The 15,003-nt window shown below is 43.5% G+C and overlaps 1 protein-coding gene across 1 annotated transcript in view; it reads left to right on the top strand.

The window, feature by feature from the left end:
* LOC115292402 (anoctamin-10-like) overlaps positions 1-9,681 on the top strand; it is a 63,543-nt gene extending 53,862 nt beyond the window's left edge. The window contains exon 7 of the mRNA XM_029940487.1: positions 9,634-9,681. Coding sequence (XP_029796347.1) covers positions 9,634-9,666 — 33 coding nt within the window. The 3' untranslated portion in view covers positions 9,667-9,681. The remainder of the gene's footprint in view (positions 1-9,633) is intronic.
* Positions 9,682-15,003: the final 5,322 nt, after the last annotated feature.

The raw sequence follows: 15,003 nt of genomic DNA, 5'->3' as shown, positions 1-15,003 counted from the left end.
TGTTGAGAGGCTGACATGGTCCAGTGACTCTTCGGTAGTTTGGTGTGTGTTGTTTTTTTTTTTTCTTTCTGAACAGCGAACAACAACACTTGCAGAGTCCTGTGCCTCATGTCTGTGACGTGTCTTGAATTATTTTGTTTGAAAACTGTTGTTTCCACATCTCTTATCTTCTCTACTTTTGGGCTCTGTTGCATTATCCAAACTGACCTTTTGTTGTGTATTTCCCCCACGCCCTGGGCCCCGCCGCTGTGTCTCCTTTTTTGGTTTGTTTTGCTTTGTTTTTGTCAATTTGAGACGACTTCCTCAACTATTTCCTATTGTATGGAATATATTTCTCTCGTAAGTTCAGTATCTAAGAGCCCTGCTTGGTCCTCTCCATGTTCCCGTCCCTCTTGAAAAACAGTATTCTGCACTTTGTCTTCTGAATGGAGAGTCGCATCTCTGCAGTGGTCGTCAGTTCCTGCCTCATCTGTGTCTCCGCCTGAGTCCCCCTCAGGGGACATGTGTCTCGCCCCAGCTGTGTCTCTCTGGAGGCCTGGGAGGAGCCTGGCTCTGAAAGGCGGGGAGAGGGGAGCCGGCACCTGGAGCCCTGCCAGGCCTGGTGCCCAGCCTCCTGAGCTGCCAGTGGTCCTCCTCAGGGCGCCGGGGGCGGTCACCCTGGTGACATTTGGCAGGACGTGAGAGCAGAAAGGAGTTCATCTGTGTGTGCCAGGAGCCTCTCACACCTGAGCTGCATTTTGATTCCAGCCATACGATGATTAACTCTTATCCTCCTCCATCTATTCCGTACTGATCACTTAGAAGTGCCGGCAGCTGTGACCTTGGCCTGACAATTTTCTGGCACTGTCTTTTGGTATTTTGTTAGATGTCATTAAGTACATTAATTACATTAAGTACCTGGTAATTGTAGGAGAAAAGTAAATAAGCTAAAAGAGAAATTCATCACTCAAGTCTAATACCAGAGATAAACACATTATAAAGTAACAATGAGTAAATAGCATATCAAAACATATGAATCTGATGTAAGCCAAGTAGAATAAATGTGAGATAATGGCCGTGAACATCTTCTGAGAGAAGAATACAGTGGTAGGAGTGTGCCCTATCATGTGGTATAAATCCCCAGTAACTACTGCCACCAGACTAAATAGGTAAATGGAACAGGATAGAGTCCAGGAACTATCTGAAGTACCCGCTACACAAATTCAGTGTATGTTACGTATTTCCTGTCAGTAGAAAATGACCCATGAGTTACTGAATGGTGTTGGGACAGCTGGCTACCCATTTAGAGGGAATGGATGAAGGTCAGTGCCCTCTGTAAATTACACGCTAGTTATGCTAATAATGCATTACTGTCTAGTTTGAGTGAAATTATAAACATAAAATGAAAACCATAAGAAAAGACTAGAAGGGATTATAGGTGAATGTTTTACCTGACCTTTAGGTGGGGAGACCTTCACCATTGAATGGCACTGACTGAAGAACAGTAAGCGAAAAGATTCACGACTTCCTTACACTCAGTGTGAAGTCAGGATGGAAAGCGAGCTGTGTATCCAACCTAGATAATGAATAAATGTTGGCCTTCTTATAATGGTATCCCTTGCCACTGTAAAAAAAACTGTATATAAATCTTTATTATTGGAAAGATGGCCACAATAATAAATGGGAAGTGGAAAACGTGTAAATGTGTGTAGGAAAAGGCTTGGAAGTAATCCACATTTGACAACAGTAGTTTTTAGGTTAACATTTGGATGATTTTTGCTTTTTTTGCATCTTCTTTTTTTATTTTTCCTATAGTGATTATATATTTAATCCAGTATAAAAACCATAGAACAAAAAAGTTTCACAAAATAATTGATGATAATAAAATTGGAGAGAAAACTGAGCTTCACACATCCCTCTTGACGAGATCCAAGAGGCTTCATAAAGAGATTTGGGGGAACCTCTGTTTTACTGCCAGATAACTGCATTTCATTGGGTAGCGTCTTGAATATAACTGTCAATTTCTTTAAATGTAAAAATGGATGTATACATTCCTTCCAAAATAACTAAAAGATTATATATTTTTAAATGTTTATTTTTTTAGAGAAAGTGACAAGAGTGTGAGCAGGGAAGGGGCAGAATGAGAGAGAGAGAGAGAGAGAGAGAGCGCGAGCGAGCGAGCGAGCATGAATCTGAAGCAGGCTCCAGGCGCTGAGCTGTCAGCACAGAGTCCTATGCGGGACTGGAACTCAGGACTGGCAAGTTCATGACCTGAGCTGAAGTCGGATGCTTCACCTACTGAGACATCCAGGTGCCCCTAAAGGATTATTACTTTAAATGGTCATTTCTCTTATGGTAGTTGATATTTGATTTTTATTATACATCCATTCTCTTTAACCAGTCTTCGTTTTGCCTCGTCCCTCTGCATTAAGCAGCAGAAAGCTGTTTTAACATATACATTGATCATGGGGAACGAAAATTCGTGAATATACTTCTTCATGAGAGCTTTGGTTTAGCCAATTTAAACTGTTTCTAAATTAAAAATGTGATCAAGGAGAGATTGTTTCAGCTCCTTGACCACCAGGAGGCTTTGAGCCGCCAGCAAGAGGCCTCCCTGCTAAGGAAATGTCACCCCTCCCGCTCCCGGTCCTCCAGGGGTTACTGACTTGGAGAAACAGCAGAGTGGTTTTGGGTCATCAAGTTTGATGAACTCCCTGGAGCCCACTGTTCCCTGAGGCGTCATCGTGGCGGCAGTCTCCTAATATGAAAAAGGAAGAGAATAGAAAGAGCGCTCATGTTGTTTCTGTACTCAGACCTCCCCTCCCCTGCCTGCTCGTGCGCACTGCCTTGCCTTCAGTGTTGCCTTTGCCGGAGTGTCATGTAAATGAGATCATACCGTTTATAGCCTTTGAGTCTGTTTCTTTCACTTAAAATGAGATTCCTCTATGTTACTGCATTTATGGATAGTTATGAATAGCCCCTTGCTTTGCAGGGACTAGTAGTGTGTGAGTGTGTGGAGGTGCTAGAGTTTGTCCATTTTTCAGAAGAGGGCATTTTGATTGCTTCTAGTCTTTGCGATTTTGAGTAGAGCTACACCTTACAAGCCCAAAATGCCCGTTGTTTCGTGTAAGTAACGGGTTCATTTCACTTGGGCAGATACCTAGGTGTAGGACTGTTGCGGCGTAGCTGACATTATGAGACACCACCAGTTGTTCCTGCGATGGCTGTCCCGTTTTGCCTCTTCCCACCAACAGTGTACAAGCGTTCCAGCCCCTCTGTGTCCTCCCCGACACTTTGGTGTCTGTTTTTATTCAGTTTAGCTACTCTGGTGGTCGTGTCGTGCTGCAGCATTTGCATTTCTCCAGTGGCCAGTGATGTGGAGCGTCTTCTAAGGTATTGGTCTGTGATCACAGATTTCCTTTGCTGAAGTGACCACCAAAGCACCTGCTTTTAGTCGCTGTGTTCATGCAGACATGTCACAGCGTTGATCTGATTGTTTCCTTCAGGTGTGTCTGTTCTTTCTTCTTTCTTTCCTTTTTTTATAACCTGGTCTCCCTATCCCTATATTATGTTAGAAATTTGGGTTAAAGGCTTGATTAGATTCAGCTTAAACAGTTTTGTCAGTAACATTTCACATGTGGTGTGTATATGAGGGATTTAAAAAATGCATTGGGGCTGCTTGAAAGGCGCACCTTGATGACCCTACCTGCTCTGTTGGCGGAGCTGCCCCAAAAGTGAGAAGAGCTGTAACAGTGTCCTTGTCTCCACGAAAGAGACAGCTGGCTCACACACAGGGGGACAGGTCAGACCTCAGTACAGAGGGAATGGACGTGGGGGGGTACGGTGTGGGGACTCACCAATGTGCTCTTCTGAAAGCTTCTGCTCTCTCCACAAAACAGCAAGTTGGGTTGGTGCTGACAGCACACGGAGAGGCGTGTTGGAGGTTTGAAGAGCCAGGAGAAGGTGTAGCATCAAACCGGGAGTGGGGGACGGAGCGGACGGGGTAAAACAGCCCACGCCCTAAGAGCCCTCCCACGGCCCTGAGTTTACCTGGAGGTCACTTGACCTGTGTTTACCCCCAACCATTGTGGTGAGTGGGTTGGTGATAATTGGAGCAATTTGCATCAATTGTGGGCCTTCACTTCTGGAAATTTTATCAGAAGGTGGGACTGTATCATATACAGGAAGGTCATTCGTAAAACTGGTTACTCGTAAGAATTTTAACCCCTAGATATTCACCCCAGAGCCTTGGATACGTGTACTCTGCAGGGGAGGGCCATTATGAAGTTTCAGATGAAGAGTAGACAATCTGGTAAGGAATATTCCATTTCCTAAGTGTAGAATTGGGAAATTTTGAAACTTTGTGCCCACAAAATATGAGACATTTGATGGCAAATAAGGGAAAAAATAAATGTTGTATTTATACCTGATTTCTTCATATATTTCTTTTGAAATTGGATATACTTTACTGTTAGTTAAACCTGGGATTGAATGTTTGATGTTACTTTAAATAGGTTTCCAACTGGGAGAAAATGTTTTCTGAATATTTTCTGGGCCGTCATAGCAGTGTTATGTAAGAGAGAAAATCGTTACAATAGTCTTCTAAAAATACTTTAATGGAAAATTATTTTGCAACTAGATATGTCTGTTTAAAGATGTAATATTAAAAACTCTGCAATCTTGATTTACAATGTAATTTTTTACATTAATACACTTTATTTTTTAGAGCAGTTTTTGTTTTATAGAAAAAATATATTGAATATTTACATTTACCTCATAAGCCCAACTCCCCTAAACAGTTTCTCTTATTATTAACATCCTGCATTAGTGAGGTACCTTTGTTACAATTGATGAACCGATGTTGATACATTATTATTAGCTAAGGTCCAAAGTTCACACTAGGGTTCACTCTGTGTTGTTCGTTCTGTGGGTTGTAACGAATGCATACTGCCATGTATCCACTGTTAGAGCATCGTATGAAACGGTGTCACCATCCTCAAAATCTGCGTGTCACCTGTTCATCCCACTGTCCCTCCCACCCCCCCAATCCCCTGGCCACCATTGATCTTATTACTGTCTCTACAGTTTTCCCTTTCTCAGAATGTCATATACGTGAAATCATGTAGTATATACCCCTTTTAGGTTCGGTTCTCTCACTTACTTAGAAAAACGCATTTAAAGTTCCTGCGTGTGTTTTTGCAGCGTCATAGCTCGTTTGTCCCCATCAGTGAATGCTGTTCCAGGGTGTAGATGTACCGTGGTTTGTTTCTTCAGTCATCTACTGAAGGACATCGTAGTTGCTTCCCATTTTTGGCGATTATGAATGAAGCTGCTATAAACTACAATGTAATTAAAAAAATACAGGTATGATTGTTGATGCTTTTCTGAAGCGAAGCAGTGCTGACATTTGCTAGACCTCGCTTTGCCTGATTACTCACAGGAGGTCCGAGAATGTTTCCAGAGGATACTAGCCCTCTGGAGATTAAATCAACATGAACCTGAAGGAAGTGACAGGAAGGCAGATCAGGAGAAGAAGCCACCTGATGTAGGACTGAATACCCAGCTGGAGGTTTAGAGATAGATTTTCACCCCTCCCCGTCCACATGCTTGTGAGCTCTGAAAGCCTGATTTACATTCAGAGTTTGTGTGAGGGAGGGAAGCCCCACAGGGTCACTTGGTGCATGTGGGACCCTGTGCACACGTGCGAGGCTCTCTGCGGAGCGGCTTCCACTGGAGCAAGCCCTGCCACCCATGCTCTGTCTGTCACCCTGGCTCCCGCACAGGGACTTTACATTCGTCCACCGCGTTTCCTGTTACAGGAAGGTCCTCTTGGTGAAGCATGGTTCCTTCACCTGCCCTTTCGGCCTTTCTCGCGGACTGTGTGCCACACGGTGCTGCCCACTGGGGATGCAGTGGTGACTGAAACCATGGTGGGAGCTAGGAAACTGACATGCAGAGCGGATCAGGGTCCTTTAGAATTCCCTGCCCACCCAGCATGGGGCCACGGCTGTTTTTCATATAATGCATATGAGAAGGCAGTGCTCAAAATGAGAAGGCCTTTCGGCTGAAGCAGGAAAGTGATTAATTTTGCTCTGAAAGGAAAATACTGTGGATTGTACTACTTAGGATTAAAATTTAAAATATGACCCCAAATGCTTGCATTACAACTCAGAAGAATGCTTAGGCTCAAATGCTAGGAAGTCCATTACTGTGATGAAAGCTAAAAAAAAAAAAATGTGTCAGTGTTTTCCCATCTGTGGGAAAACTCTAAATTCCTCTGTATCTTATTTTAATTCTCTTAACAGCTTGGTGTGCGCGTGTCTCAATCCCGTAGGGTCGTCGCTGTTGCAGATAAAGTTGAAGGAGTAAAGGATTCCCTGCCTCATTCTGTTGTGCGGTCTTCTTCCTCCATGTTTCACGGAGCAATTTGCATACAACAAAATGCATTCGTTTTAAATGTTGAGGTCTTGACAAGTGTATCCACCCACGTGACTACCACGACAAAAACACTTAGAATTTCCGTTTCCAGAAAGTTCCTCCGTCCTCTCTGCAGTTGGTCTCTTCTACTCCCCATCACTGGCCATCGCTGAAGTGCTTCCTCTCTCTGTGAATTACAGTTTCCTGTTCAGGACATTTACACGAATGGAACAACACTGGATATACTGTTTGTTTCTGGCTTTTATTTAATTTGGCATAATGCTTTCGAGATCACCTGTATCATTGTCTGCAGGGTGTTTCTCTTATATTGCTGAGTAGTATTCCATTATCTGAATATACCACAATTTTCTTAGCAGTTCATCTGCTGATGAGGGTTTTGGTTATTCCCATACTTTGACTGTTATGAATGAAGCTGCAGGAACATTCTCATACATGCTTTTTCATGTAATCTGTGTTTACTCTCTAGGGTAAATATCTCAGAGTGCATTTGCTGCATCTTACTATAAGGTTTTGTTTAACTGCCTAAGAAACTGTCCAACTATTTCTGAAGTGTTTCTAATTTGTTACTCTTCCACCAGCAAGAGCTGTGAGTTGCAGGAACTCCAAATCCTTGCGGGTCTTAGAAATTGCCAGTAGTTTAGTTTTGTTTTGTTTTAGCCATTGTGTCAGTTGTGTAGCGATAGTTCCATGTGGTTTTAATCTGCATTTCCTTGGTGACTAAGGATGTTAGAGCATCTTTTCATCTGTTTATTAGCATTTTATGGATCTCCTTTTGTGAATGGCCTTTTCAGCTATTGTGCCCATTTTTTAATTGCATTGTCTTTTCCTTACTGAGTGGTCAGCCTTCTTTATGCATTGTGTCCATAAGTCTGTTGTCAAACGTAGGCAGGTATTTGCTCCCAGTCAGTGACTTGCCATTTTATTTACATGTTTTTTTCTGAAAAATCTTCCATTACGCCACACTCCTAAAGATTTTCTTCTCTATGAATGTTATGGTTTTAGCTTTTGCGTTTAGATCTGTGATGCATTTCAAGTTAATTTTTGTATCTAGTATGAGATAAATATTGAGGTTCATTCTTTTCCCCTAAATGGATATCCCGTTGTTACTCCAACCATTTGTTGAAGAAACCCTTTTCCGTGGACTGATTACTTTGACATTTTTGTCTAAATTCAGATATTCACATATGCATGGCTCAATGTCAGGACTATTTTGTTCCATTTGTCTATATATCTGTATCTTTATGTTTTCAAGTTTTAAGTGGTCTTAAGTCTTCATATCAGGGCCTCTGACCTTCTCTCCTGCTTCCTGCAGGGACCCATACTCCCCTTCCCTGCTCCTACAGTGCTCTCCCTTGCCCATCCCTCCAGGCTGTGGTTGGCTCCCTTTTGGTCCTCACGGCTCCCTCCAGTTACGCCCCACTTCTCTCTAAACAGCACCCCTTTAGTACAAAAGCCCAACCTCACTGTCTCCTGTAACTCTATATAAATAAATGAACAGATAATTCATGTTCATGGAGAGGAAGACTCGCTATCGTTAACATATCAGTTCTTCTCAACTTGTTCTGTAGAGTCAATGCAATTCCAGTCAAAATCCCAACAGGCTCTCTTGTGGATGTCAACTAACTGATTCTAAAGTTGATGTGGGAAGGCAAAAGACCCAGATAGCCAACACAATACTGAAGGAGAAGAAAAAAGAGGACTGACACTAAGACATACTATAACGTTTCAGAATCAAGACTGTAGCATTGGCAAAGAACAGAGAAATAGATCAGTGGAACAGAATAGAGGGACCAGTAATATATCCACACAAAGATAATTAACTGGTCTCTGACAAAAGAGCAAAGGCAACTCAATGGAGAAAAGGTAGTCGTTTCAACAAACGGTGGTGAAACAACTGGACGTCCACATGCAAACTAATGGATCTATGCACAGACCTTACTCCTTTCACAAAAACTAACTCAGAATGGATCAGAGACCTAAATGTAAAACACAAAAGTAAAAACTTCTAGAAAATCTAGGTGACCCAGGGTTTGGCAATGAATTTTTAGATACAGTTCCCAAAGCATGAAAGGAATAATTGACAAGTTAGACTTATTTTTTTAATGAAAAACTTAGGCTCTTCAAAAGATAATGGTAAGAGATCGAAAAGACAAACCACAGGCTTGCAGAGAAAATATCTGCAAACGGCAGATCTCTTAAAGGACTTCTATCTAAAATATAAGAGAGCTCAACACTGAACATGATAAAACAATCCGTGAATAAACAATCCAACAGCTCATTCACTGCTGGTGGGAATGCAAAATGGTACAGCCTCTACACATTGGATTGTTTCACTTAGTTGGGGAAGACAATTTGGCAGTTCTTATAAAACTAAACATACTCTTCACCATTCTAGCCATTGTCCACCTAGATATTTACCCAACTAAGTCAAAAACTTATGTCCACACAAAACCCTCCACATGTATGTTTGTAGAAGTTCTCATGATTGCCAATAACTGGAAGCAATCAAGATACCCTTCAGTAAATGACTGGAGACCCAAGCTGTGGTACAGCCACACAACGGAATGTTTTCTAATATTAAATTAAGAAGAAATGAGCTATCAAGCCTTGAGAAGACACAGAGGAAACTTAAATGCATATAACCAAATGGGAGAGGTCAGTCTGTAAAGGCCGCAGTAATACATGAGTTCAGCTGTGTGACATTTTAGAAAAGGCAGACGGTAGAGACAGTAAAAAGATGGGTGGTCGGCAGAGGTTTGGGGGCAGGGAGGAAGGACAGGATGAGTAGGTGACCCACAGATGGTCAGGGCAGGAAAGCAATGCTTTATGATGAGTCGTTGTGGGTACATACCGTTATGCATTTGTCTAAACCCGTAACAGTGAACCCTAATGTGAACTGTGGATCTTAATTCATAATACTCGTTCATCAGTTGTAACAAACGCACCAACTAGTGCAGAGTGTTAATAGAAGGGGAAACGGGAGGAGTGAAGGGTATATGGGAGCTGTCTGTACTTTCTATGCAATTTTTCTAGAGAACTATAGCTGTTCTAAAAATAAAATCTCCTAATAGAAATAATAGTAAAACATCATTAGAATTGGACATGTTCCAATATAAGCTGGATTAAATGTAAGCCCAAAAAATGAGGTCTTTATCCTTGTGCAGAACTGAATAGATGTGTTTTCTTCTTCCTCCCTTACTTTTTTCCTTCCTCCAGTGCCTCAACCTTCCCAGCTGCTTTTCATTGTGAACAGAAAGCTCACAGATTAATAAAATGCAGATGATGTTAAGCAAATGAATAGATGTTCAGCACCACTCAGAGTAAGAAGTCCAAATGGAAACTATACTGAAACACCAGGTGTCACCTCTCTGAGGAGCAGAAATCCGCCGGAGGGACAGTATCCTGGTTCTCCGGGGGGAGTAGGTACCTCACCCTTAGCCTCTAGGGGGCGCTTAGTGGCTTCACACCTCCTATGGAGCAATTTGGCAGAATCTACTTGAATTAAAAGTGCATGCATCTTTGGACCCAGCAGTTCTGTGTTTGTGATAAAATCCCAAATTTGCCTGTGTCCAAATTGTAAATATATGGGGATATTCACTGCAGCATCCTTAATAATACCAGAAATAACATAAAGGTCTACCTGGGGTAAGTAACTTATGGTCGCTTTCTATGTATCAATATGGAAAGGGTTCTGATAATTGATAAGTCAAAATCAAAGTGCAGAATAGCATTGCTGTGTGCCCCTTTTATTTAAAACTGGGGAAAAGTAACAGCACCCTCCTATTTACTCGTATATTTGAGCACAGGACCCCGGAGGGCACTGGTAAGCTACATTTTTAAAAGAATAAACTCAGAATAGCTAGGAAACAAACTGCTTTTGCTATTGTCAAGCCTTATAAATCACTTTTATCTGCCTCTCAAAATCCCTCCCTTGGGAGTTTCCAGCATGGTGATTGCTAACGTGATTTTGTTTGTAACTGTGAGGATCCTTGAAAATCCCTGGTGAAACCTTTTGCCAAAGAAGTAGTTCAGATTTCTCTCCTCTTTTAACAATAATGTTCATTAAGGATATCTAGTTAATTTGTTTAAGAAAGAAAAGAGTAACAAACCAGGGTTCTCTTTAAGAAAACATGCCAGTGAAGAATATAAAATTTAACGTTGATCTTTAAAAAAAAAAAAAACAGTATAGCTATATAGAGTTCTAACCCTTTTCTTCCTGGACCCGAACTCTGTTCGTTGTACGAAGTTCCTCTCCTGTACAGCACAGCCTGGAGCTGGCTCTGTTTTGTTACCCTTTTCCTGTGCACTCACTGGATCTGTGCAGCCTTCTTCCCCACGTCCCTGCTCTGGCAGAAGAGGTTCCGTTAAGGCAACAGCTGACAAGTGCAGGATATTCTGGTGAGTTCTGCAAGGAGTCGACATGAATGCTGAATCCTATTGAGCTCTGGGAAATGCAAGGTAGAGAGCGTTCTTTGTTGAAGCCGCCCTAATGTGTGATGAAAGTAGGACAGAAGCCCTGGGCCCCAGAAGCAAAGGCAGGAGCGGGAACCATAGCCCTGCTGACCAGCGACTCTAAGACCAGTGGGCACCAGTGTTCCCAGTCCGCGTCTTCCTCCGCCCGGCCTCCTGTCTGCGCTTTCATCGTGTTCGGACAGCTTCTGAAAACCTGACGGCACAGACATCATGATGCGTTGCCTCTGTTGTAGGAAACACGGGCGGAGGCTTGAGGATGCAGGACGTCGGGGACTTGTATTGTTTCCTGAGAACCCGCTAGGAAATACTTCACTGAGTTGTCTTTAGAAGGTTTCTTTCAAAGGCTAGTCTGATTGTTTTACCTGAAAATTTACAGAAAATGTGTATGACAGAGTGTTTTAAATAATTTTTTAGAACAGTTTTAGATTTACCTGCCGAGAAGTTGGCAGAGTAGTTCAGAGACTGCCATATATCTCCTCTCTCCCCTATTTTTAGTATCTTAACATTAGTATAGCCTAAGTATTTAGTGAACCACTATTCATACATTATTTTTTTAAGCTTATTTATTTATATTTTGAGAGAGAGTACAGACACAAATATGGGGAGGGGCAGAAAGAGTGAGAGAGAATCCCAAGCCAATGCAGGACTGAAACTCATGAACTGCAATATCACGATCTAAGCCAAGGTCGGATGCTTAACTGACTGAGCCACCCAGGTACCCCTACATTATTATTAATTAAAGTTCACAGTTTATTCAGAGTTCCTTGCATTTTATTAAATGTCCCTTTTCTGCCCCAAGATTCCATCCAGGACACACGTTAGGTTTCGCTGTCGTGTCTCCGTAGGCTGCTCTGGCCTGTGACAGTTTCTCAGGCTTTCCTTGTTTCTTGAAGACGTTGGCAGTTTGGAGGAGCGCCAGTCAAGTATTTGGGGGAAACGCCTCCCCTGAGATTTGTCTGATGTTTCTCTCAGACTGTGGGTGGGGGAGAGGGAGACCCCAGAGGTGGGGGGCTCTCCTTACCGCCTCACGTGGGGTGCAGTCAGCCCGTCAGCACCGCCTGCCAGGCTGGCGTGCAGCGTGTCAGGCTTCTGCCCTGGGGACTCCCACTGCCCTTCCCTGTTCTGTCCTGGGCTTTTCTGAAGGAGGTCCCTGTGCTAGGCTCACACCAAAGAGTGGGGATTTGTGCTCCCCTCCTGGAGCGCCGAGCATCTGGACACACTGTTTGGAATTCTTCCATAAGGGAAATTTGTCTCTTTGTATCAAATATACACTCATGGATATTTATTTTATATTTTGGGTTATAATGCTATACTGCTTTATTGTGGTGCTTACATTGTTCCAGCTTTGACCTTTGGGGGCTCTTGGTCCAGTTGGTCCTGTGTCTCTTTGACACCCCCCCATTGTTGTGTGTATGTGTGTGTGTGTGTGTGTGCATGCGCTTTTTTGTGCACTCCTGTACTTTGTGGCATGATAAAACTCTCCGGGCTCCTCTTCTGTGCTTCTTGCCCCAGGCCTAGAATCAGCCATTTCTCCATGGAGTTCTGGGTCCTTGGAGCAGAAAATGGTATTAGAGACTGAGATCGGGGTGCATTGCTTTGCATTTCTATCTGAGTCTTTGTATTTAAGGTGGATTTCTTGTAGAGAACATAGAGTTAAGCTTTTCTTTTCATCCACTCTGGTATTCTTTATTTTTTAATTAGTACATTTAGACCACTTACATGTAAAATGATCATTGATACACTTGGGTTAATAGCTACCATGTTTTAAACTGTTTTCTATTTGTTATTTCCTTTTTCCTGCCTTCTCTAGCTTTACTTAAGCATTTTACATGATTCAATTTTATCTTTTCTTTTAGCCTACTAATTATTACTTTTTAAAACAGTGTTTAGTTAGGTTGCCATCAACTTTGAGGTGTCCATTTCATCAAAATCCCACATTCGGATAACACTGTGCCAGTTCCCATGCAGTGCAGGCCCCTGTGACAAGATGCTGCCGGCTCCTTCCTCCTGCCCTCACGACACCGCTGTCCTTCATGTCACTCGTCCGCAGGCCGAAACCGCCTAACACACGGATCTTGTTGCTGCTTTAATCAGCAGTGATGCTTTGGATCAATTAAGAATACGCAAAAAGAAAATGTCTTCTCTTCATTGATTCCTTTTCTGACTCTTCCTGTAGATCTCACTTCCTGACCTCCATCATTTTCCTTCTGCTGAAGAATTTCTAACATCTCTCACAGGGCAGGTCTGGTGGCAACGCATTATTATCTGTGTCTGTGTGTCCCTTCCCCCAACCCCCTAGAATAATAACTTCTAGAAAGGAACACAGAGAGTCTTTATTTCTCCTGCACCTTGGAAGGTAATTTTGCTGGATGCAAACTTTGGCCTGGTGGGGGTTTCCTTCCACACTTTATTTAATAAGCACTTCGTTTCATTCTCTTCTTGCTAGCACGGCTTCTGCTCTTAGCCTCGTTCCCTGTAAGCACGGTGTTTTTCTCCCCGCTGGCTTCTCTCAAAATCACCTCTCTGGTTTTCTGCAGGTTTGAATGTGATATGTCTGGGGATAGACTTTTGCCATTTATGCGACTTGATGTTTTATGAGCTCCCTGGATCTCTGATTTAGTGTCTGTCATTAATCTTGGAAAGTTTTCAGGCGTTATTTCTTCAAATACTTCTCCATTTTCTCTGCGTTCTCCTTCTGGTAGTATAATTATGCATATGTTACACCTTTTACTCTTTGTCTCACGGTTCTTAGATGTCTTCGTGTTGAGTGTTTTCTGTTTCATTCTTTGCATTGATTCAGACTGGGAAGTTTCTTTTGACCTTTCTTCAAGAGTGCTGGTTTTCCTCAGCTGTGTCCAGTCAACTAATGATCCTATCAAAGTATCGTTCACTCTGTGAGTGTTTTTTTATTTCTAGCATTCCATTTTTATTGTTTCTTACATTTTCCATCTCTCTACTTACACTATCCATTTGTTCCTACATTTTGTCTACTTTCACCATTAAAGCCCTTGTAACAATATTAATCATAGTTATTTTTTTTAAATGTTTACTGAGTTTTGAGAGAGAGACAGAGCACAAGTCGGGGAGGGGCAGAGAACAAGGGAGACACAGAATCTGGAGCAGGCTCCGGGCTCCGAGCTGACAGCAGAATGCCCGATGCGGGGCTTGAACCCACACACTGCAAGATCATAACCTAGCCACCCAGCGCTCCCATAGTTATTTTAAAATCCCTGTCTGATAATTCTAGACTCTGTTGTGTCCTGGTCTGGTACTGGTGGCTGCTTCATCTCTTCGGAGTGTTATGTTTTTGCCTTCCGGCACGCCTTGTCATTTGTTGAAAGCCACAGGTGCTGCATCAGGTGGCGGCAGCTGAGGGAGAGAGGCCTCGGCGTCAGGATTTGTGTTCATCTGGCTGGAAGCTGGGCTGTACTTGGTGTTATTTGGGCCGTAGACACCAGACGCTGTATGTTCCCGTCGGCTCCTAACTTTTGGCTCCCTCTATATGTTGGGCGCCCTGGATTTCCCCTCAGAGAAGGTGAGTCTTGCGTCTCCTTTAACTGCAGTCGCTGCTGTGAATCCTGGAGCCTGTTGGTGGATGAGACGGTATTGAGAAGGGGACGGGCTCTCTAACCTCTGGAGCAACCCTCAGTCTTGTAGTGCGGCGGTGTTTCAGGAGTGTGGCCTCCGAAGTGTCCTTAACGTGAGTGGAGCCAGCCCCCCGCCCCCAGATCCTTCCCTGCTGCAGTGCTCCCACACTACCTCCTTGAGGTCCTGGCCCCTGTCTCCTCCATTTCGTTTTTGTTCCTGTTCCTCCCGGCATGAGACAGGAAGGCTGGGGGGCTGGGGCGCAGAGGAACTTCCTTACTGCCGCTGGAACCTTGGTCCGGGCCGCCCTGGCAACGTCCTCCCTCCTGGAGAGAGCCTTCGCGGTGGGCACGGCTCTGCGCAGTGTTTATGAGGCCTGCTCTCCCTCTGTCCCTGTGGGACTTGGGAGGGCGTCCCTCTCTCCTCACCAGGAGAGCCCGGTTGGGCTCCTGGAGGGGAAGCCTGGGAATGTGGGGGGGCCCCTAGGACTGCAGCCTCTGATGGTTTCTCACTCGTGCTGGTCAGACT

This window comes from Suricata suricatta, chromosome 5, assembly GCF_006229205.1.
Source record: "Suricata suricatta isolate VVHF042 chromosome 5, meerkat_22Aug2017_6uvM2_HiC, whole genome shotgun sequence".
NCBI lineage: Eukaryota > Metazoa > Chordata > Mammalia > Carnivora > Herpestidae > Suricata > Suricata suricatta.
Note: the sequence above shows the minus strand (reverse complement) of the source record. Positions and strands in the feature narration are given on the sequence as shown.